The 21,404-nt window shown below is 56.9% G+C and overlaps 5 protein-coding genes across 5 annotated transcripts; 2 read left to right on the forward strand and 3 right to left on the reverse strand.

The window, feature by feature from the left end:
- Nucleotides 1–4,379: 4,379 nt before the first annotated feature.
- On the reverse strand, nt 4,380–8,391 carry J3D65DRAFT_666136 (uncharacterized protein; the record flags this gene model as incomplete). Its single annotated transcript, XM_066802896.1, has 6 exons — nt 4,380–4,559; nt 4,678–5,021; nt 5,068–7,512; nt 7,563–8,111; nt 8,230–8,260; nt 8,314–8,391. The coding sequence occupies 6 exons, from the start codon at nt 8,389–8,391 to the stop codon at nt 4,380–4,382; spliced, it is 3,627 nt and encodes a 1,208-aa protein (XP_066656680.1).
- Nucleotides 8,392–11,430: 3,039 nt separating this feature from the next.
- On the reverse strand, nt 11,431–15,033 carry J3D65DRAFT_550926 (clasp N terminal-domain-containing protein; the record flags this gene model as incomplete). Its single annotated transcript, XM_066797016.1, has 4 exons — nt 11,431–13,423; nt 13,472–14,347; nt 14,408–14,526; nt 14,575–15,033. 4 exons carry the CDS (start codon nt 15,031–15,033, stop codon nt 11,431–11,433), a joined length of 3,447 nt encoding a protein of 1,148 aa, XP_066656681.1.
- Nucleotides 15,034–15,208: 175 nt separating this feature from the next.
- On the forward strand, nt 15,209–16,399 carry J3D65DRAFT_618562 (peptidase of plants and bacteria-domain-containing protein). The gene has a single exon (XM_066799658.1). The coding sequence runs from the start codon at nt 15,346–15,348 to the stop codon at nt 16,165–16,167; it is 822 nt and encodes a 273-aa protein (XP_066656682.1). The 5' UTR covers nt 15,209–15,345; the 3' UTR covers nt 16,168–16,399.
- J3D65DRAFT_618566 (Haloacid dehalogenase-like hydrolase-domain-containing protein) lies at nt 15,899–17,660 on the reverse strand. Its single transcript, XM_066799659.1, has 4 exons — nt 17,208–17,660; nt 17,105–17,153; nt 16,624–17,049; nt 15,899–16,572 (listed from the first exon to the last, which is right to left on the reverse strand). The coding sequence occupies exons 1-4, from the start codon at nt 17,376–17,378 to the stop codon at nt 16,379–16,381; spliced, it is 840 nt and encodes a 279-aa protein (XP_066656683.1). The 5' UTR covers nt 17,379–17,660; the 3' UTR covers nt 15,899–16,378.
- A 90-nt stretch (nt 17,661–17,750) lies between these two features.
- On the forward strand, nt 17,751–21,156 carry J3D65DRAFT_618569 (uncharacterized protein). The gene is made up of 2 exons (XM_066799660.1): nt 17,751–18,942; nt 19,042–21,156. Exons 1-2 carry the CDS (start codon nt 17,991–17,993, stop codon nt 20,691–20,693), a joined length of 2,604 nt encoding a protein of 867 aa, XP_066656684.1. The 5' UTR covers nt 17,751–17,990; the 3' UTR covers nt 20,694–21,156.
- Nucleotides 21,157–21,404: the final 248 nt, after the last annotated feature.

Below are 21,404 nucleotides of genomic sequence, written 5' to 3' on the forward strand. Positions count from 1 at the left end.
GCAGACAACCTCTTGCGAGTTCAAGAGGGCGACGCATCTAACGATGACTGCGGTCTTCTTTGGCCTGCGAGTGTTCGTGTGCACTTTCGGTGGTTGGGAGTTGGAGTCAGAGCTTGGAGAGACGGTGGAAATTTCGATGGTCAAAGACGGGACGGTACTTCATCATTATGGCGAAATGTTGATGGCCCTCAGCACGCTGATGTCTTTTGAGACACTGCCTTTCAGATAGTGACAAGACTCTGTCAATCCAGAGCAAGCAGTACAAATCCAAGAAATCGAGATCAACGACACAACGACTCTGCAGAGTGCACCCGTCCAACTGAGGCTTTTTTACCCGGCAGGCCTGTGCAAAGGTTGTTAACAAGTAAATTCAAGCGGAGCCCGGCGTGGTTTTATACCTGCCACGCCGCCCCGTGAGTCAGACCAGTCAGCACAAGAAGCACATGCACAATAAGGGCGTCGTGGGCATAAAAGCAGCTCAGTTCCCTCTCTTCTGCGGCGCATCTCACGAACGAGATAGATGATTCATTAAAAGTCACTGTCAAAGAGGACTACACTGTTCCGCGCTTGATACAACAATCTCTATCACTTTTTGTTCTCTTTTATTGGTGTAGGGCTCTGGCTGCGCGTCAATGGCTAGTGATGCTGATTGACATGATGTAATAGCATCAACCTCCATTATCATCATCCCACCATAGCCTTCACGACCCTAGAGTCCAATGGGGCATAGAAAGCTAAAGCACAGAAAAACAGAACAGAACAGAACAGACAAAGTAGAGCTAGGCAAAGTAACTCCGCCAAACAAGTCAGGTTGTGTTCCAGGATCTTTACCGCGGCAAAGTCACACCGGCCGCGAACTTCTTGTTCAAGATTGTGCGGAGGTGGATGTGTGTTGAGAGAATGTGGCGAGGTTGTGCGCTTTTATACTTGCGCCGTCTTGGCAGGGAGGTAGTCACGCGCGTGGAGGCTTCGAGCGCTGACGCGGAGTGCCGACGCGGAGAGACCGAAGGTGTGGGTATAAAAGCCGGACTTCCTTCGCTCTAGGTTCTTTCTTCAGTCAACAGATCCGCCGGCGGCGTTTGGATGTCAAGTTCTTACTGGAACGCTGAACTGTTTTTGGTCGGCCTGCTTCTCCTCCTCACTTCCCAGGAAATTCCACATATTTATTCTGACTGCGTGATAGATGCTAAAAGTTAAAGAAGCCATTCTCCATCACGCAGCACTGACGGCACTCTTTACTACTCCCTCATCATAGTGACTGCCGCGGTAGAGGTCTATATGGTAGAGAAAAGAAGGCAAAGCAGCGCAGCGCAGCCAAACAAGTGGTATTTTTGAAAGCGTTCCGCCAGCAGAGTACCAGGTAATCGAAATTTCTCTCTTTCTACATGGTGGAAAGCTGGATGTCTGTTAAGAGAATGCGGGCAGAGGTCGTGGCCTTTTATACTGCCGCACTCTGGAAGTTGACTGGGAAAGCGGAGTGGATGGGGCACGTGGACCCTTCAAGACTCCGCGGGAACGCCGGGCGAGGATACGGGTGTAAAGGCTGGAATTCCTTCGCACTGCATTCTTTCTGCAGAACAGTTTCGCCTTTCCCGAGTACCAAATATGACAACCGTGGCTTCAATGGTACTGCTCTTGCCCTGGTTGCGGCTGCTCTCTATTTCCTTCTTCACTTCCCCGGAGAAATTTATGTTCTGGCTACGCGACAGACACTGAAGGCTGGCAACGCCATTCTCCATCACGCAGCGCCGACGCCATCCTTCACCACTTCCTCATCACAGTAACTGCACCACACCGCAGCGACTCAAGTCTGTAGGGCGAGCAACGCAAGAGAGAGCAAGATGAAGCGGAGTAGACGGACAAGCAAACAAGTCGAAGATCTTCTTTCATGTGTGGGAGCTCCTTGAGTTTTTTGTGCTGACAAAAGACACTCAAAGCTCGCCTGGCGAGGAAGATGCTCCAGCAGATTGAATAGCGAGATATATACCCATCGGTGCCGCTGCTGCAGCCGGCGCGTCGCGATCAGCTGCAAAACACATGACAGAATAAGAGAGCTGCCGGGCAGGTGGATAGCACATTAACCCGGGCTCGTGATACCTGCCCGCCCACCTGGCTACCTTAGCTGAAGAGAGTGAGTGAGCGAGTGGATATATAACCCACCCTCCCTCCCTCTCCTTCGCAATCTGCATAGTGCCCAGTTTCCTCACGCACGACAGGAAATCTCCTTTTACGGCCAAAATGACTGGGTTACAGCAGAAGCAACGATCATGGTACTGTTTTTGTCGTCACCTCTTTGTTTTTCACTGCCTAGTCTGTTTAGTGAAAGTTTCTAGGTAAATTGCATTTCATCATCATCAACCAAAACATTTCTTTAGCAAGACGTCACATTACTATCCCCCACCATTCCCACCTGATGCTGAAGTTGAAGTAGAAATCAGAAGGAGAGGAGGAGGCAGACGCAACAGTTTTTTTTCTGGAATAAAGTAAAGCGCACCAAAAACCGTTCCACTCACCACCGCACTCACATAGTCGTCACATAGCCATGAGCCCCTCACGTGCCCCCCCTACCTCATCTGCTTAAGCACCCACGCGCTCTGCCCACCTGCCAGCCTCCCCGCTTACCTGCCAGCGCACCAGCCACCTTGAACTAGAATCATGCACGTACACGCGCACGTGCACAGCACAGCACATACACCACCACCCCAGACAAACTAGCACCCTGGCCCCCTATAAAACCCCAGAAGCGCGCCGCCCCAAACTGCAACCGCAACCACAACTGCAACCTCAGTCCCTGACAGCTGGATCGGGGATCTGACAGGAAGCTAAGCTCTCTCCACCCTCCTTTCACTGCCTGTTCTGGGTCGCAGAGGGAGCACTGACTGTGTGGTGGGGTTTTGTGCGCGGTTATAAAGTGAGGGATGGGGAAGGTGAGGGAAGGTGAGGGAAGAAGGGACAGGCAGATAGCTATACATGAGATGGGTTGATGATGGTAGTCGCTGTTTCGATGTGGTGGCGGCGCACCACGACGTGTGGGTGGGAAAGTGGGAAGTCAGGAAGTCTGAGGCGTGATGCGTGTATGAAATGATGGACACACCCTTCACGATATTACCATGCACTGACTGTACTTGACTTGACTGTACTTTGCTGTCTGCCTATCTGCCTGTCTGTCTGTCTGCCTGCCAACGGATCTGTCCATCCATTCACTTGTCCATCTGTACCCATCTCTCTCTGTGTCTGTCTGTCTGTCTGTCTGTCCATCCAACAACCTGTACCCACATTCCTTACCAATCAATCCCAACAACCGACTAGGAGTCAGTGCCCTCCAACCCACCCATCCAATAAAAACGGGGACAGGCACTTTGGCCCTCGCAAACTGCACACACTACTCCATCCATCCATCTGTCCACCATCCATCCAACATGATCCATCCATCCATGAACGACAAACAGAAGCATCGCATGGACCGAGATCAAAAAAGCAGCGAAGAGAAGAGAGGAGCAGCAGTTGTTGATTGTACACAACACACAACACACGCACCGCTAGGGCGACATGCTTCCATACTATTCAAAGCATCCAAGCAGAAGAGAGGAAGAGGATATGTGGTGGAGGAGGAGGAGTCTGTTGACGAAGAGAACAAAGTGTGAACCAAAAAAAAAAGAAGAAGCGGAGAAGGAAGAGAGTAGCACCCATCCATCATCCAGCGGCGGTGGTAACCAGAGAACCATTCAGATCCAATCGTACACAGCGACAACGACGGCAACAACACCAACGAGAGCAGCAGTAGCAGCAGCAACGACAACAGACGCAAGAGGTGTTTGTTGTAATGGTGATGGTATGGTCGAGGGAGGGAGAGGAAAGATTGAGAAAAGGGGGGAGTCGGTCAGCGACAACAACAGTGACAAAATGAGTCAGACAGAGAAGGAAAAAACGACGCATGACGTGACGAACCTTGCCGCAAGACGGCAAAAAGGCAGCAGCAGCCAAGAAGTGAATCAAAAGGTGAACAGAAAAAAAAGAGACGCCGTAAAACGTACAACTGCCAGGCCCAGCCACCATCGCCTTCTCCGGGCCAGGCTACTTATTTCACAAACTCTTCCCCCGCAACATACGAACCGACTGACCGCGCCGGTGCTGAAGAGGAGACACAAAAAGGGGGGCAATGACGACAATGATGTGGAAGAGTGGAATGAAGGAAGTGTGAACAGAACAAAAAAAAACGCGTGGCGTAATGACGACAACAAGCCTCGTGGAAGGAACCAAAACAACGACTAAACCAATCGCTTAGCAATCACACATCAATACAAGACGCAAAAGGTCGAGCCGAATCAAATCGAAGCGCAGCGAGCGCAACCCCGTCATGTCGCGTAACATGGCCGTCATTAGATTTGGTTCACCGTCACAGCGGCGAGCTCATCTTCAGGTGCGAAGACGGCCTTGTTGTTTTCGAGCAGCGCCTGAATGGCGTTGCGCTGAGGGCCCATGTCTGTCATTTCGCGCTCGATGCTCATCGGCCGCATAACTGTAGGGGCGAACACGACGGCGAGGTTGACGGCGGTCATCTGAAGGATCTTGCATTAGCCGCAGTCTCAGGGCGTCGGCGCGGATGACGTCTGATCATTGTGTCCCAAATGCACGTTTCACAAGACGAGACGAAACCAGGGGGATTGTACGACTTACCAAATTCTCCTTTTTGTGCTCCATGACACGGGCAAGATGGAATATCAGAAACTCTAGGCAGTTGCGGTGGTGGTTGGGGAGGTTGTCAATGGCGCGGCGCATGGCGAGGACCTGCTTCTCGATGTCTTGCATTTGGCCGGCAGATAGAATGTCGTCATACACGTCAAAGGTGATGAGTGGGTTTGGCAGTCGGCGGAAGTACTGCTTGAGGGCTGACGTGACGGCGTGAATGTCGAGGTCGGGATCGGAAATGTCGTACTCGGCGTCCTTTTCGAAGCCCGTGCGGACCTGATTCACCTGGCTGGAGCCACCGCTCTTGCGATAGATGCCTTCGACGTCGACGCCTGTGACGGTTAGCACCATCTTGACATGATGGAGAAAAGCACACACCTCTAAGCTCCACCTCCTGAATGCACCTGCGGACAATGCTCGGCACGGTGGCCTTTTCAAACTCGCAACGCTCAACCAAGTCAGCACCAAACAGAGACTCCGCCGCAGACACGTTGGTAGTGCTGTTGTTGTAACCGTGAGTTGGCTTGGGCATCTGGACTGGCTTCTGCTGGCTGCCTTGACTGCCGCCTCCGAAGAATCCAAACCCTCCCTTTTTAGGATCAAGGCTGACCTTGGACGCAATGGACGGGTCAGAAGACGGTTGCATGCCGGCCGATATGGAGCCGTATGGCACACCGCCGAGGGTCAGACCATCGTGGCGCTCATACGGCTGCTGCGACGCGAATGCGCCCTTGAGACCCTTGGTAACGTTCTTGGCAACGGCCTGTCCGCCCTTTTTCCAGTTGAACTTGTTGGCCTTGGTCTTGCGAATGTCGACAACTTTGGGCGCTGCGAGGACAGTCGGTTCTTCCGGGTCGTTGACAAGATTTTGCATGTGGTGCTCCTGGACGGCGCGTTGGAGGTCGGTGATGCTGACTTCTGCTTTGGACTCTTTTTCGACATTAGTGTGGTAGATTCCGAGACCATTGGTTGCTGTTGGGATCCCACCGTCGAGGCCATTTGGACCGCGCTTGAGGTTTTCCGTGATGCCGTGGAATAGCGAGTTGTTGAGTTCCATGAGCTGCGAGTTCTTCTGGCTAAGAGACTCGAATTCTTGGTAACCCTTGTCCTTCATCTTGATGAGGCTGAAAATGTCCTCGTTGACCTCGTTCCTCTTTTGCACGAGCTCCTCAATCTCGGCAATGGCCTTGGCCTTGAAGGTGTCCAGCTCGGCAGCAAAGTCGCGGAAAAAGGCAGACTGGAAGGACTGCAGGTCCAGAGGCTTCTTCTGTTCCTTGGCCGCCTTGAGATGTTCCGTCATGAGATCCAACTCCCGCATGACGACCTCGCGCTGCGTATCGAGCACGGCAATGGTTGACCTCTTTTCCTTGAGCTCGCTGTTGACCTGTCGGATGTCGGACGATTTGCTGGCCGACTCGCGCAGGCCAGTCGCCTCCGTCTCCAGCTCCGAGATGCGCTGTTGTGCGGAACGAAGCTGGGCTCTCAAAAAGGCTGTCTCCTCCTTGTGGTCGGGCGATGTCGCAATTGGACTGGAAATCTCCAAACCTCCATTCACAGGAGACTTCCACTTTTGGGTTGACGGAGCCCTGACGACTCCGCCGCCCCTGTCACTGAAACTGCGGCCATGCTTGACGGCGTTGGAAACGCGTCTCAGCACGGAGTTAGTGTCCCCGTCGCTGTCCCGGAAGATGCGCGCCATTTCGTCATCCACCGAAAAGTCTCCTCCCGCGCTGTATCGGAGCAAGTTGGGCGACACGGGTTGCGATCCGTCGCTGAGCGTGCTACTAATGGACTCTTGGTGCAGCTTGTGCCCGCCTTGCGGAGGTTGCGGCGGTGCTCGTGGAGCGGTGAAAGAATCGCCAGCCTCCTTTGTTCCATGATACTGCGGTCGTGAAGCGGAGCGAGGAGGCACGTCCATGATGCTTCTCGATGTCGGGGACTCGACCGGCTTTGAGATTGTCAGACCGCCATTCATTGTTGCAAGCGTGTTGATGTCTCGGTTCGCCAATGCAGAGTTTGCAGACGCCTTGCGCTCGTGCGACGGCTTCGGAGCGGTAGGAGTTGATGGCGACGACTCTTTCCGAGTGGAGTGGTGATGGCTCAGCGAATCGCCTCTCTTGGGCCGCTCCACAACCTGCTGCGGCACTCCGAGAGGAGCAGCCATCGGGCCCGGCTCATCTCCGCGCTCATAGTCCTGCGAAGTGGGCGTGTAGCTCGAGCTTGCAGACACAGGAGACGTAATGGCGCTCGACTCGGATTGGGGCCCCCGGCTGGAAGCTTCTCGTGGAGCAGCGTCGACCGGAGAGTGCAGATCCGATCTCGAACGGGTCCGGCTGACCTTGCGGTCCTTGGGCACCTCTTGCAACTTGAAGCCCTCGCCGAGCGCCGGTGCATTGGGCGTTGCGCTTGAAGTCTGGGCGCGCGACCGTTCACCGGGTGTTGCGGAGGCAGCCCCAACCTCCTTGCGACGAATGCCGTCGTTTGGCGCCCGGCTTCGTTCTTGGAACGCAATGTGTGGACTCGACGTGGACTTGTTCCTCCGCTCGAGCGAGCTCGACCGCGACGAGGCGTGGTGTTCCTTGAGCACATCTCGATGTGAGCTTGTGCTGCTGCCTGGTTTCCCACCGTTGAAGTAGTCTCTCGGATTCTTTTCGTCCTCGGACCTGTTCTGCGACCTGCTGTCGGCGAGCGGCGACGGGCCGGGGACGGGGTTGGGGTCGAGGGCAAAAGGAACATTTGCAAAAGTTCCGTCGTCGCTATCGAGGTTCGGCATGTCCGATTTCCGCTTTTCGCGATAGGTACTTGCGGGCAGCATCTGTGGCTCTGGCCGGGCGTTAGCGCTGCGAGAAGACTCCAGCTCGAGCAACAATTACCATTCTGGTGCTCCAAAGAGGCCGGCGAAGCATCTCTCCGCAAGCTCGGTGCGTGATCACGCACAGGCTTTGCTTGGCGGAGGTTTGGTGAGGGCTCCTCGGGAGTCTCGATCTCAGGGAGCGACTCATTATCTGGCTGAAAGGTCGTCTGAGGGAGGGCTTGCGGCGGCAGGGCAGGAAGCGACTTGTCCAGGACTACTGGAGCCTTGCTCTCTGCCTGCTGCTGGCGATTAGCCTTTGACTTTTTCCTCCGACGCGCCATGAGGGACTCATGGCAGCTCATGCAAAAGATGCCTTGGGAAGTCCTTGCATAACGGAGATTTTCAATCTTGCGCTTGCAGTTCCGACAGCGAAAGCAGCTTGCGCAAAAGGCCTGGTCTCCGGTGAGTATGGCGAGGTCCTCAATCTTGTTGCCACAGGCGCTGCAGCAGTAGGTGCAGTTGTTGCAAATGAGAGAGCCGTCGCCGAGGAGGAGCAGGTTGGCGTCCGAGTCGAGGAGGGTGCCGCAGGTGTTGCATCGGAAGCAGTCTATATGCCAGCGGTTGCCAGCTGCGAGGGAGTCAGTCTCTACGGCGCCCATGATGTGTTTGTTGTGAAATGTGGGGTGGGGTTGGGTTGGGTGTGCAGAGGGGGGGGATCAAGGAGGGAGGTCAGGGGAGAAGCGCACCCAACTCAAAGGCCTTGCCCTCTTCGAGAACCTTGGATCGTGTCAGCGTCGTGTTAGCATGCCAATTGAACGTGGATTGCCTACTTCGCCGCAGCCCTTGCAGTGGTAAATGACGTCGACGTCGTCCATTGGGGACTCTGGGTAACCGCTTGGCGAGTCCATTGTCGGGCGAGGCAGCGAGGGACGGCGACGGAGATGCGGCAAAAGAGCGTGTCAAAGGCACGACGAGGAGAAATCTGAAGGCGGGCGAGTCGCGAGCGAGGGCCCAGGGGCGCGGTAGGGCTGGGCGGGGGTCTTGGTGTCGTGAGGAATTAAGGGAGAGGGCGGCAGGAGAGACGTTGGACTGCGACCGCTCGCATGACAGGGCGCGACGGACGGGAGGCAACGAGCGGCAGGACTGGACGGGGTCGAATCGGGGCGACGAGGCTCTTGAGGGCGGGGCAGGCTGTCGTTGAGGAGGGCGAGCTGCGGCGGGCGTGGTGGTGGAGCGAGAGGAGAGAAGACTGGACTGGACTGGACTTAGGGTACGGGCAGCAGAAGCAGAGATGTGGGTGCGGGTGTGGGAGACGGAGACGGAGACGATGTCTGGCTTGGCTTGGCGATTCTGGGGCGGGCGGGAGGCGACCGCGACCACGACCACGGCCAAGACCACGAACGACCTAGGCCCAGAACCGAAGCCGACTACTGGGAGTAGTTCAGGGTCTGCAGCCTCAATTCCAGTTCTGCGAGCGGTTAGGCAATTGCTTGGTCATGCAGTCTATGTACACACACACAAGTGACAGGTAACTAACCTTGGCCAATTCTCAGACCTCAGACGTCCGAAAGCTGCTGAGCTGATTGTTGGAGCGGAGGTGAGGTGCAGGTGCAGGTGCAGGGCAGGTGCAGGGCAGGTGCAGCTGGCGCGCGAGTCATGCGGGGCGGGCTTGAATCAGTTGCTGGAGCGGCGGGCCTTGAAACCTGACCTGAAGCCCTGAAGCTCTACAGGCACTGCTGCTCCTCCTCTCCTCTCTCCTCCTCTCCTCCTCCGCCGTCTGCTTCCGCGCACACGTGTCCACCTCAGTCAAATCACCACCAGCACCAGCACCAGCCTGCGACCCGTGGCGGCACCGGTCAGCCAGATGCCAGCTCCAACCGTCCTTGTTGGTCAGAACACCGTCTTCGAAACCCCATCACCGCGTCCCCTGCATCCGTCTTCAGCGCAACCACCCACCACTGACCACACACGCCGCAAACCCGACGTGCGCCACTCGAATCCCGCATGACGAACACGCAAGGGTCCCGCACATGGGTTCCCGGGACACTCCCGACGTCTGCCACACCACGCCTCCACCACCAAATGTGCTTCTCATTTCCACGTCTCTGCCAACGAGACACCAGCGTCGTCCCGCTAGCACTATCCCACGTTCCGCCCACTCCATCATCATCATGTCTCCCATGCTCCTCCACAACCCCCCCCCCCCCCATCATCCACTCACGCACTCACCGCGCCTCCCCCTTGAACCCCCCTTGGATCACTTGCTGCTCCATCGCCACCCCTGCCCTGCAAGCCACATCACACAAACCGCACCCGACGCCTTGCCTCGATTGCGCTCAGGTCGCTGCAACCGCGGCACTGCGGCCGTGGCGCCGGCCGAGCGCGCGAACCACTGCCCAAAAAGAAACCATCCAACACGCGCGTCGCGGCCGCCCGTGTGTAGTTATCAAAGTCGCCGGCAAGGAAACATGCGGACGCGAGCAGCAGACGCCATGTTTCCGTGCACAAGACGGACTCTGTTGATCTGTTGATCTGTTGATCACCGCCACTGCCTTGCGACCCTTCATGAACATCTGCTCGCTTTCCATTTACCTACCTAACCACACCCATACATGCCCTTCTCACTACACATCCTCCTCCCTCGCGCACTCATTCCCACGCCTGTGGTTAAACTTCATCACCCCGTGCGCTTAACGCGCCTGAGTAATGCGCGCCCTGCTTACATGCTTTTTCTTTTCTCCGGCCTTGGTTGCCAACCAACCAACCAACCTTTTGCACAAGCTACGGGGTCTAGACTCTGAGCTCTGGGCAAGGCCGGGGAGCAGTGCGCGCGCGGGTGCTTTTACCAATCGCTTAGGTTTGGCGTCAGGTTAGGGTTGAGGAACCAACTCGAAAATGGCCTTGTTTGTCCTCGTCCTTAGATTCAAGGCAGGCAGGCAGGCTGGCAGATAGACATGCCAAACCACCACAGCGATAAGATATATAAAATATCCATAAGAATAAAAAAAAAAACATCCAACCAACCTACGTACGTACTAAAAGTATATCTACCAATGAACAACCATCCAACGGACCGGCCGTGTCGAGGCCATGCAGTCAGCGACGACCAGACCAGACCAGACCAGACCAAATCACAGAAACGACTTGGAAAAGACAAGACGAGAGAGAAGAAGAAGGGAGATAAATCTGCCCCGCTCTCTCTTTTGAGGTGCTTGACTAAAAGGAAAACCCGATCCCGATCCCTCCACTAAACGCCTCAAGACCCATCCGCACCCTACCGTCCCTACCTACCTTATCCTACCCGTCCCATCCCATACCGACCCAGCCCCAACCCCACCCCCATCCACCCCCCCCCCCCCCCCCCCCCCCCCCCCCGTCCCACAATCCACCTAGCCCACACACACACCCCTGGTGAATCCACCACCCCCCTGAACCCATTACTGACAGTCCACGCATGCACCACGTGCCTCAATTCTCTGGGGCAGACAGAGAGCAGTGTAGCAGTGGGAGAAGAAGAAGAGAAAAGGACTAGAAGAGCAGAGACCGTGACAGGCAGGCCAAAAGAGACAAGACAAGACACGCAACAACAGCCATATGCATGCCCTTCTATCCCATCCATCCCTCCATCAACCATGCATGCACTCTGGGGGGCAATCCATCGACGGCAGTACCAGCAGAAGTAGTAGTGATCTATGCGTCCATGCGTCCGTCCGTCCGCCAAATCGAAGAAAAAAAAAAAAAGAGACAACAAGAAGAAGAAAAAGGCAAAAGGCGGACAAAAGTCGAAGCCAGGCCGGGCTCACCATGGGCCGAAACCAAGCAACCAAGTCTCAAGTCTCGCCCAAGAAGGCTGACACAACCGTACGTCGGCCCTCTCAACGACAAACAGACACAGACGCAGACGCCGCAAAACTTTTTCCTCGCCACCAAAACAAGACCGCTCCCAACTACGACCTGACCTTGCGCGCGAGGTAGTACGTGATGAGATTGACGTGGCCGGCATCCGCACCGGCTAGCGCGCGCCAGAAAGCGCCGCCCTTGTCCTTCTCCTTGGCCTCCTCGGGATGCTCCTCGCCGCCGTCGGCGCCGCTGAGCCGCTCGTACAGCGCGACGCAGAACTCCATGTCGGCGCGGCGCACGTCCGGGTCGAAGCTGGTGAGGAACGACACGGCGAGGCGGCCGAGGCGCCGCGCTTGCTCTTCCGTCAGCGTGGCCGCCTTGCCCGGCGGCGACGTGAGAATTGTCGAGAGCGTGTGCAGGGCGAGCGTGGTGGAGCGGTTCGAGTTGGGGGCGGCGGCGTCGGGAGAGACAGGAGAGGCGGGCGAGGAACTGGTGGGAGCGTCGCGGGCGAGGCTTTCGAGGAGTTCGCTGAGCGCTCCGATGCACACGGCTGCGTCGCCGTTGCGCACAATCTCGTCGGCCGTCTTTTCAATCTCCACGGTGATGTGCGAGGCCGATCCCCACTGCGCGCGGGCAGAAATGACGGAGCAGAGCGCGCGCGCATTGTATGGCGCCGCCTTTTTGCGGTGCAGGGAAATCATGGCGCGAATTGTGCCCAACACTTGCGTCTTGAGATTCATCGCCTTGATGCTGGGGGTTTTGGGGTCAGTTGGCGCTTCGAGGTACTCGAGCATGGCGAGGACGAGCTCGCCGAAACGCTCGTCGCGCTCTCCCCAAATGTCCATGTTTCCCTTGACTACCTCCTGTAGACGTCGGAATCCGTGCGCATCAAGCGACTTGGCCTTGATGCGCTCGATGCCGCTCGAGAGCAAGCGGCGAGTACGGAGGACTTCGGCGCGATCCTGCACCACTTCTTGACCGTTTGCCTCGACCGTCTTCTGTGACTCGCCGTTTGCTTGAGACAAGTCAGCGTCGGCTATGCGGTTTTGCTCATTGACAGGAACCTCCTCAAGAACTGGCTTTTCATCAGTGGATGGCTGGGGCGCGGTACCATCATTCTCCACAAATGGGTCCTCAAACACCTTGACCTCTTCGCCGTTAGCTGGAGTCTGACTGCGCTCGGGGGATTTGAAAATGGGGCTCTTGCTGCCTTGCGCCAAAGCACTGAGCTGGGGGGAAGAAATTTCGATGGCGTCTGAGAGAGGTCTGGATGTGGTGGGTTGAGGCGAGCTTGTTTGGGCGGGCCGAACGTTTTCGGACTGTGAAAGTGCAACCTTCGGTATAACCATGGTAAAGGTGTCCTCTGCAGTAGAATCGGTTGCTACGTTCTCAGGCGCCTTTGCTTCTTCCGAACGCTGGTTCATGGGAACAACCATGGTAAAGTCCTCAACCTTGGATGGGCTGCTTGGTGGGCTTTCGGCACTGGGAGTTTTGCGATGGCCCGGAGCTTCGAGGCGAGATTTGGGTCTCACAGGGCTCATGGCCGGGCTATCTCTTGACCCAGTCGGCGCACGAGGCCTGGAGACGCCCTTCATGGTGTTGTATTTCCGGGCGGTCGTCGACTTCTCCGGGCTGTTGGACGGGCTCATGTCAGGAGTCGCAGCCTGAGCCTCCTTGTTTCTGGCTGCATAAGGGTCTGCGGTCTGAGGACGGGGCACCATTCTAGGCCGGCGAGGTTTGGAGGTCAGCGTGCCGCCTGCATTGGTCGATGAAGGCGCCTGTGAGCCTGGGCCGCGCGATGTGGAAAAGGACGAGGGAGGGCGAGAGTTGGTGGATTTTGCGAGAGAGCCTGCTGGATGACGATCACCAGCAGCAGATGTGGATTTGACTGGAGAAAAGGTAGACTGTGCCGAATTTGGGCGCTCTATTTTGCGTGCTGCTGCTCTTTGCGCAGCGATGGCGTCTCGGAGAGACGTTCGAGACGGCTGCGACTTCAACCTGCCAAGAGTTCCCTTGCTGTTTCCTGCGGCTGGAGCATTGGGGTTGTTGGGATCTCTCTGAAGAGCTGATGCCTGCTTGGCATCAAGAGTCTCCATGATACTGCTTCGAGGTTAGCATAGCAAAGTAGAACCGGCGGAACAAACATACGCTTCTCCTTTTTCAGGCCAGATTTTGGCAAAAACCCAGTATGTTGATCTAAACCCCTCCTTCACCTTGGGGTTCGCATCTCCGAGACCTTTTTTGATTAGAGTGATGGTAGAATCCAATCCGCCACTGTGCTCAAACTGGGCCTTGTGCGTTGCGTTTCTCTGGCACAATGTCTTGATCCACCCAGCGGCGGACGAGCGAACCTGGACGTTCTTGTCGGCAACGGCAAATCCGACGTGCTGCAGCATCCGTGGCGTGTATGTGGTGTTGGCAAAAATCGTATCTACCGTCACGAAACCGTTTTGCGCGGCAATTGACTTTGTGTTTGCGCTCATCTTGATAAATGTCTGGAGTAGAATTTCGACCATGTGGTCGATGGCGGGACCAAGAGTTTTGGCAAGTTCTTGAACCAGCTGACATCCGTTGGAGGACATGGTCGTCCGAAGTGATGATGCGACCTTGATGATGCCATCGAGAAGGCTCTTGATGCCTGGCACAAAGGTCTGACCGTACTCGGTAGGCGCATTGCCCTTGAGCAAGCGGCGCAGCTTTGTGACATTCCTATCTCTTGCCAGCCAATTGTGCTCCGTCTCCCTGCCTTCGAAAGGTGGCAACATGTCTCTGAACATGTCGTCGAGCTCTCGTTGCGTGTAGACATACATGGGATCCATTGTCAAAACCTCTGGCGGAGGCGCTTGAGCATCAGCTTCGCTTTCAGCTGGCGTTTGGGCTGCAGACGCCGTCGATGCTTTGAGGTCAACTTCGACACTACCAGGCAGGCCAAGGTTTGCGATGATGTAATTTGCGATCGTCTTGCGGACATTGTGACTGGATAGTTGCTTTTTGAGGTCGTTTTTGGCGCGGTCGGGGGCGTTTCTAGAAATTTCCTGTCAGCATCTGACCATGCGGAACAAAATTCAATCTTGTGTGACCAACCTGAACAGCTCGACGACGGCCGATTTGGCCGTCTCGCGTACAGAGCCATCGGAATCTTCGAGATTGGCGACTAGATAGGGGACAAAACTCTTGAATGGCAAAGAATCGGTCGCATGCATCTACAGTCTGTTAGGAATGTGTGGCGCATATTCTGGCGCTTGGCTGACCTTGACAACCCACTGCATAGCGTGCTCTTTGGCCTTGGAGTTCTGGCCGCCCAGCGCGCCTTCGCGGATGACGCCCTCAACGCCGCCATGGTTGTACGGCCACAGGTCTGAGAGGGCTTGCTGGGCAGCGATGCGATGGCCTTCCCTAGGGTCGGCCAGGCGGTCTTGCAAGACGGGAAGCAATTGTTTCGACTGGGCGGCGATGATGGAGGTCTGCGACTGCAGGCTGAGGCGCTTGATGAGGTGGGACAGGGTTGAAAGGCCGGTGGCGACGAGGGTCGACGAAGCCTGGGAGGCAATGGCTAGGCGCACGCATTCGAAGATGTTGATCTGCGCCCCTTCAGGCACGCGCAGGTGCTTGATGGACGACTTGAGGTCGTTGAAGAGTTTGATTTTCTGGTCGATGGGAACGGTCGGTCGCTTCAGCGTGGCCAAAAGGCTGGCGGCCTGGTCCTCCATGGCTGAAGGATGTGGCGTGGAGCGGATCGTGCTGGGCGCTGGGAATGGGAGAGAGATGAAGTTGTGTTGACGACTGGAAGTTGCGGCGGCGGCAAGGCCAAACAAGGCCCGTGCGCCTATAGACGGGAGAGCCCCAACCAGTCCCCTGCCCGCTCTCCTCCGCATCCTTGACTGCAGCCCCTGTGCATATCATGGCACCCGCCCAAGCCCGACTCCAATCTGGCCTGTCCGCAAGGGACTCTTCAGAACCATTCCAGGCTCTCGTACAGTCGTAGCTACTGGACGTACAATAAACACTGCCCGGTCCCGTGAATGGCGCCCACCCCCGTCTACTTCCAGCTCGCCATGTCTCCCGCCGTCTCCACCTCAACCTCAGCCTCGAAGAAGCACCTCTCCAAACACAAGCCGCTGCTCCGTCTCGAGCTGCGCGACCTGGGCCACGATGGCACCAAAGCATTCCTCGACCATCTCGACGCCACTTCCGTCGTCGACGAAGCTGTTTCCGGCGTCCTGGACTGGCTCTACTCGCCGCACTCGATCATCCCGCCCGTGCGCTCCATCACCCTCGTCCTCCGCTCCATGGGTGGAGTCGCTTACACAACGGGCATTGACCTCGACCCGGACCACCACAAGGAGATTCACTTTAACCTAGACTACATCAAGGGCATCAAAAAGGAGCGCCGCAAGGACGAGATGCTCGGTGTCATCCGCCACGAGATGGTGCACTGCTGGCAGTGGAACGCCCTCGGCACCGCTCCTGGCGGCCTGATTGAGGGCATCGCTGACTACGTCCGCCTGCGCAGCGGCTTCGTCCCGCCGCACTGGAAGCAATCGGCCGACGGTGACTGGGACGCTGGGTACCAGCACACGGGCTACTTTTTGGATTATCTGGAGAAGACCTACGGCGATGGAAGCGTCATTGCCATTAACGAAGCCCTCAGATCCAAAGAATATTGCGAAGAAAAGCTCTGGGAAGAGCTTTTTGGAAAGCCGGTTCAGAAACTCTGGAAGGAGTACAGTCATGCCCTCGACCGGAAGCACGGTGACAAGGACAAAGAGAAGGATGAAGACGAAAAATGTCCAGAAGGAAAGGACAAGGAAAAGGCAGATCCCAGTGTCTCTGTCGGAGCTTGAACTGAAAGGTTTTGGTCTTGGTGGACGTCTGAAATGGTGTCTTGGTGTTCTCTACTCAGCCTTTCTAATAAGCCACGTCTTGGAAGAAATCTTGAAAGTAACTCGGCGCTGGAACGCTTCGCTGGAGGAAGTGGCAGTATAAAACAAGCTGTCTAGCAGCTGGATGTTCCAAGAAAAGAATTGAAGAAATCTCTACTCAAACGTCCCCAGTCTACGGAAGACTCTTTTGCGGCGGGTCGTTGGGTGGAGTCCTGAAGAATTGCGGAAAAATTGTCCTCAGTTCCTCGAGGTCGTGAATCTGGTATTGCGAGGCTTGCTGGGGAGGCTCGGGCTCGGAAGACTCGACCAGATGGGCCGCTGTCCACCCAAGCTCCAAAGCCGCTTTGCAGTTGATAAAGGAGTCATCTGGGAAGAAATTAAATCGACGTCCGTCATGTGAGGATGCAAGACACCCACCAACAAAATAGCACTCCTCGACTCTTTGGACGCCGGCTTCTTGCATTGCTTTTGCAAACATGTCCTTGTGCGGCTTGCACACGAATTTTGCTGCGCCGTAATCGCAAAAGGTGATGCCCTCGAAGAAGTCTTCAACGCCCAGCAGGCGGACGACGCGTTTGCCGTGGTTGACGTAGGCATTGGTAAAGAGCCAAAGACGGACTCTGTCCGTGTCAATGTCTTGCAGCAGCTTCTTGAGCTTTGGGTTGGGCTTGATGACCTTCTCAAGCGGCAGGGCATCGTCGACTTTGCTGTTGTACTCTAGCGGGTCGACCTTGTGGTGGCGAACAAGGCCTTCAATGGCAAGGCCGTACTCCTTGTAGTAGCGGTTGTGCAGTTCGTTGGCTTCGTTCTGGGTGAGGGCCAGATGGGTCTGAAAGTACTGGTCTGGAGAGGCAACAGATGTGAGAGGGCCGTCGACGGGATCCGGAGCACAACCTACCAATCAAATGGGACATGATCTCGGCGACCTTTGTGCTCTTGGGATAGAGCTGGTGCAGTCAGCACCTGCAGGCTGCAATATGTAGTCACGGGATTTGGCTTACACAGTTGTCTATGTCGAAAAAGAGGACTGGCTTGGAGGAAGAGGACACCATGTTGGCAGTGTGGAAACTTGTTGCAGCAAGGAGGGGTCTTTGAAAATGGCGGGAGCGGGCGACAAAGGAAGAGCCCGAGGAGCACAAAGTGTGTAATGGCCGTAGACGATGTAGATGCATGTGTTGAGGAGTCAGAGAACCTTGGGGCAGTTCCTGGACCAGAGGCGGAAGTCAGGCCGGATGGGTGGGTGATGTCATGAGTCATGGGGGGATCTCGGGCGAACCTACTGCACTGCTCCCGTCGGCTGTCTCCGCAAGGAATCAAGTCGATGGGATGCAAGCAAGATGGGCGTGGAATAGAATGAAGCAGTGTGGATATCGGGTGGTCACGGGGGAGTGCAGAAGCCCGCCCGGCTCCAGAATTCGGTATGTCAGTCTTCACCATCGGCTAGCCGACCCGAGGGTCTGTCGTTGTTCCTTGTGCAGCTCAGCTCGAGCTGCAAAGGTACATGTAGGCCAGTCCAGGGCGGTGAGCAAACTGCCAGGCTGGGGGTTCCTTCGGCCAAGCAGCCCGGCCAAGCCCGACCGACCACACTTGTACTGAGTACTCAGTCAGTCCTCGCTCACCCTCCCGAGTACTCAGTCGCATTCAGCCCGTCCATCGCTCGCTCGTCGTCGCCCTACATCTCCCATCTCCGCCGCACCAGGCGCTTTGGCTTTTGACAACTTTCTCTCTGAATCTGTCCAAGCCTCGCCGCGCTTGCTGTAGCCACTGCGACCGCCCCAGTCCTCATGGCTTCTACTGGGCCGGCGCCTCGAGTGCAGGCATATGGGAATGGCCACGGCCATCCTCCAACCCCCGGCCTTGATGCTCGCCGATACGCAGACTTCTACAACCAGCTTGCTCAGTTGCGCGACCAGGTGCTCGCGGGCAAGCACCCGCACTTCAAGATCCCTGACCATGTGCTAGAAAAATTCGTGGTTCAGAGTCGACCTTCGCCTACTTCGCGCGTTGCTGCCAACGGGCCTGCCAACGGCACACTCCCCCATCCCCTGCCTCCCCACCCTTTGGGCCAAAGCCCCTACACACCAACCCCCACACACGCTTCATCGCGGTCTGCGAGCGCCCAACACCCTTCTGTGCCGAAGCCTCCCTCCGAGATTGATCCTGTGCTTCTGACCAAATCCGACGATCTCATACGCGCTGAGATTCAGCTCAAGCGCCAACGAGTTGAGCGCTTGCTCAAAGATCAGGTTGAGCAGAGACGGGTGCAGTCAAAGGACAGAGATGCCACTCAAGATGTTGGTCCGGAGCTTGACGTAGCAGAAATACTGGCCAAAGTCCAGGACAAGGTTCCGCCGCTGTCTGCTTTGCCCCAAGAGACTAATGCCAACAGCCCGGCAAGTGATTCTTTCGATGAAAACTCGTATTACTCAAGCCAGGCAAACAGTTGGTCTTCGGAAGAGAGTGCGGGAAATGCAAGCGCCGCAGATGGCGCAGAGCCGCCGCTTTCTCGAGTCGCCAATGCCAACTCCGATTTCGCCAAGAGTATTGGCCTTTCCCTCTCGCAGAGGGAACTGCATGACGACTTGAATTTGGTCGACGACGGAGAGGAATCGGACTACGAGCCCCCTGGAGCCGAAGCTTTTGCTCCTGTGCCTCCGCCGGCCGACCCCCTACAACCCGTGAGCCACCGACCAGGAGCAAATGGCGCATCGGCAGTGCAGTCTAGTTCCACCCACGGTTCGATACCCTCTCCAGCAGTCCCCGTCATCACAAGTCACATTTCAACCCCAGTGGCCCCTCAACCCGCCCGCGTTTCGCCGCTGACACTTGCCAAAGTTCCTGGCTTGGACACTTCCCGAGGCTCTGGTGTCCAGCATCCTGTCGAGAGCGCGCAGTCATCCCCCAGAAATGCCAACCGAGGGAAGAGGAACGCAAGCCGCAATGATAATGAGCCCCGCTCTGGCCGGCAGAGCCCAGCTGCACCCCGCAACCAGAACAACAACTCGCGGAAACGTCGCAGGGAGCAAAAGGAAGCCCAGAAAGAGCCTCAGAAGCGAAACACGAACGCGAACAAACGCATCGCTGACTCTCCGGAACCGTACATCAAAGAGGAGCCCGTCTCACCACCTCCTCTTGGAACTTTGCCAGAGTCGTCATCAGATGCTGCACGTCGGGGGCGCGCTGGCCCAGATGACGTCGAAATCATTTCACCCCGTGAGACGCGTCCTCCAGTGTACTATGTCGAGTACGAGCAGCCGCCGCACGCACCCAGGTATGAGATGGAGCCAGAAGTTGTTCGTGTGCCTTCACGTGTTGCGTACCGCAGGGTTACCGAGCGAGATGATCACGACCTCAGAAGATATGCGAGCCTGCAGTATGCCAGACGGCCTTATTCGCCGCAGCCAATTCCTTACGAGCCTGTCCGCTACATCGAGGCCCCACCAAGCGCTCCAATATACAGGGAAGGCTCTGTTCGACCAAGTCCCAGATACATCCGATCCGAGAGGTCGCTGTCTCCCCCCTATGGCCCAGATCCATATCAACGGATGCGTACGCCTGCGCTCATGGCACCGCCACCACGCCAGAGGCGCATAGTTGTAGATCAGTATGGCAACAGGTACTACGCAGAACCAGCGATCCCAGACATGCGAGCTTCAATGGCACCGCCGACTCGTGTTCGCAGCGGCGCAGTCGAAGAGATGATGTACGAGCATCCGAGAGCACGCGCGCCGACCCTCCAACCCATGACGCGGGCGGTAGACTTCGAAGACGAGGGCGTACAGCGCATGCCGCCTCCCCAGCACCGCCGATTCTACGACGAGGCGGACCTCGAGCCCGTCGACGTGCACAGAGGCTACAGGCAACGCGACTACTCGATGCGCCCCGTCGACCGCGAACCGTTGGCCCCGAGAGACGACCTCGGCCCTCCGCCGCCAGCAGAGCCCCTCGACCGCCGCCCCTTCCGCTACGAAGATATGCCCCCGCCGTCTATGCCGCCCGCGCGCGACTTTGCCGGCCGATCGTACAGCGTGCGGCCCGAGGCGCTCGGCGGCAGCAGCAGCAGACGCGACGTCCCAACCGACTACCACCTGTCACGCCACGGCAGCGTGGCGCCGCGAGGCGAGTATCCGCGGCGCGCAGCAGCCGGCCCAGCCGCCGAGCAGCAGCTTCTCGGCCCTCCTCCGCCTCCAATCGCACCTCCGCCGCAGCAGCGCGCCTACCGCGAAGTCAGCGTCGTCGGCGGTGGTGGCGCCCATCATCCAGCTGGCGAAGCAGCAGCGCCTCCCCCTGCTGCGGCCCCGTACGACGATCACCGACATGGCCGCTACGCTGCCGGCATGTATGCGGTGCCGCCGCCGCCGCCGCCGCCCGTGCGCGGTAGCAGGTACGCGGATGAGCCCGACTTGCTGGAGCGCGCGTCGCCCATGGTTGATGCTGGGTACATGTTCAACGGCGAGGCGGTGCCGCGGGTTGCGTACAGGTATTGAGATGAGAGTTGAGAGCTGAGGGGGACAGTCCTTTTTCCTGCCGCGTTGGCGCTGCTGGGCAGTAGAGCAGACGCATGCGTCGATGGCGGGAGACGCCAGGCAGCCCTGTCTTGTCTTGCTTGCTTGCAGGCGTTGTGTGTGTAGCATCGAGCAGAGTGTTTGGGAAGCAGCGCACGGATGGAGGAGTAATGGGGCGAGGGGACGAAAGCAGACATGCTCGTCAAAGGAAGAGAAGAGGGGAGGAAAGACGTTGTTTCAATCAATCACTCGTGGACAGCGGAGAGGAAGCCCGGTGCGGGCGAGCGGGCACGGGTGCTGTCGTGTTTGGTTTGGCAGCTTCATGTTTATGCGTCGAGGGATTGATTGGTCCCCGCCGTGGCTCTGGGCCGCGATGGCAGTTGACGGACGTTGTCTGAGAGGAGAGAAGATCCATTCGTAGAATTATTGCATCCTTCGTTTCGCGTTTTGCGACTCTTTGGCATGGTGACTGTGTTTGAGTGGGTGAGAGTGTCGTCTTGAGATGGATATTCAGCTTATACAGGCACGTGTCAAACACTTGACTCGACTCGACTCGACTCGACGCATGGCCATTTAAGATTCGGCAGCGGGAGAGCAAACGGCGACGGTACTGTGCCGGATGTTGTTCAAGGCCGGCCTACGCACCCCTAGTGCCTTGACCATCACGCCACGTTCAGATAAATCTGCATCTAC

The sequence above is a fragment of the Phyllosticta citribraziliensis genome, assembly GCF_038025025.1.
Source record: "Phyllosticta citribraziliensis strain CPC 17464 chromosome Unknown J3D65scaffold_4, whole genome shotgun sequence".
Classification (NCBI taxonomy): domain Eukaryota; kingdom Fungi; phylum Ascomycota; class Dothideomycetes; order Botryosphaeriales; family Phyllostictaceae; genus Phyllosticta; species Phyllosticta citribraziliensis.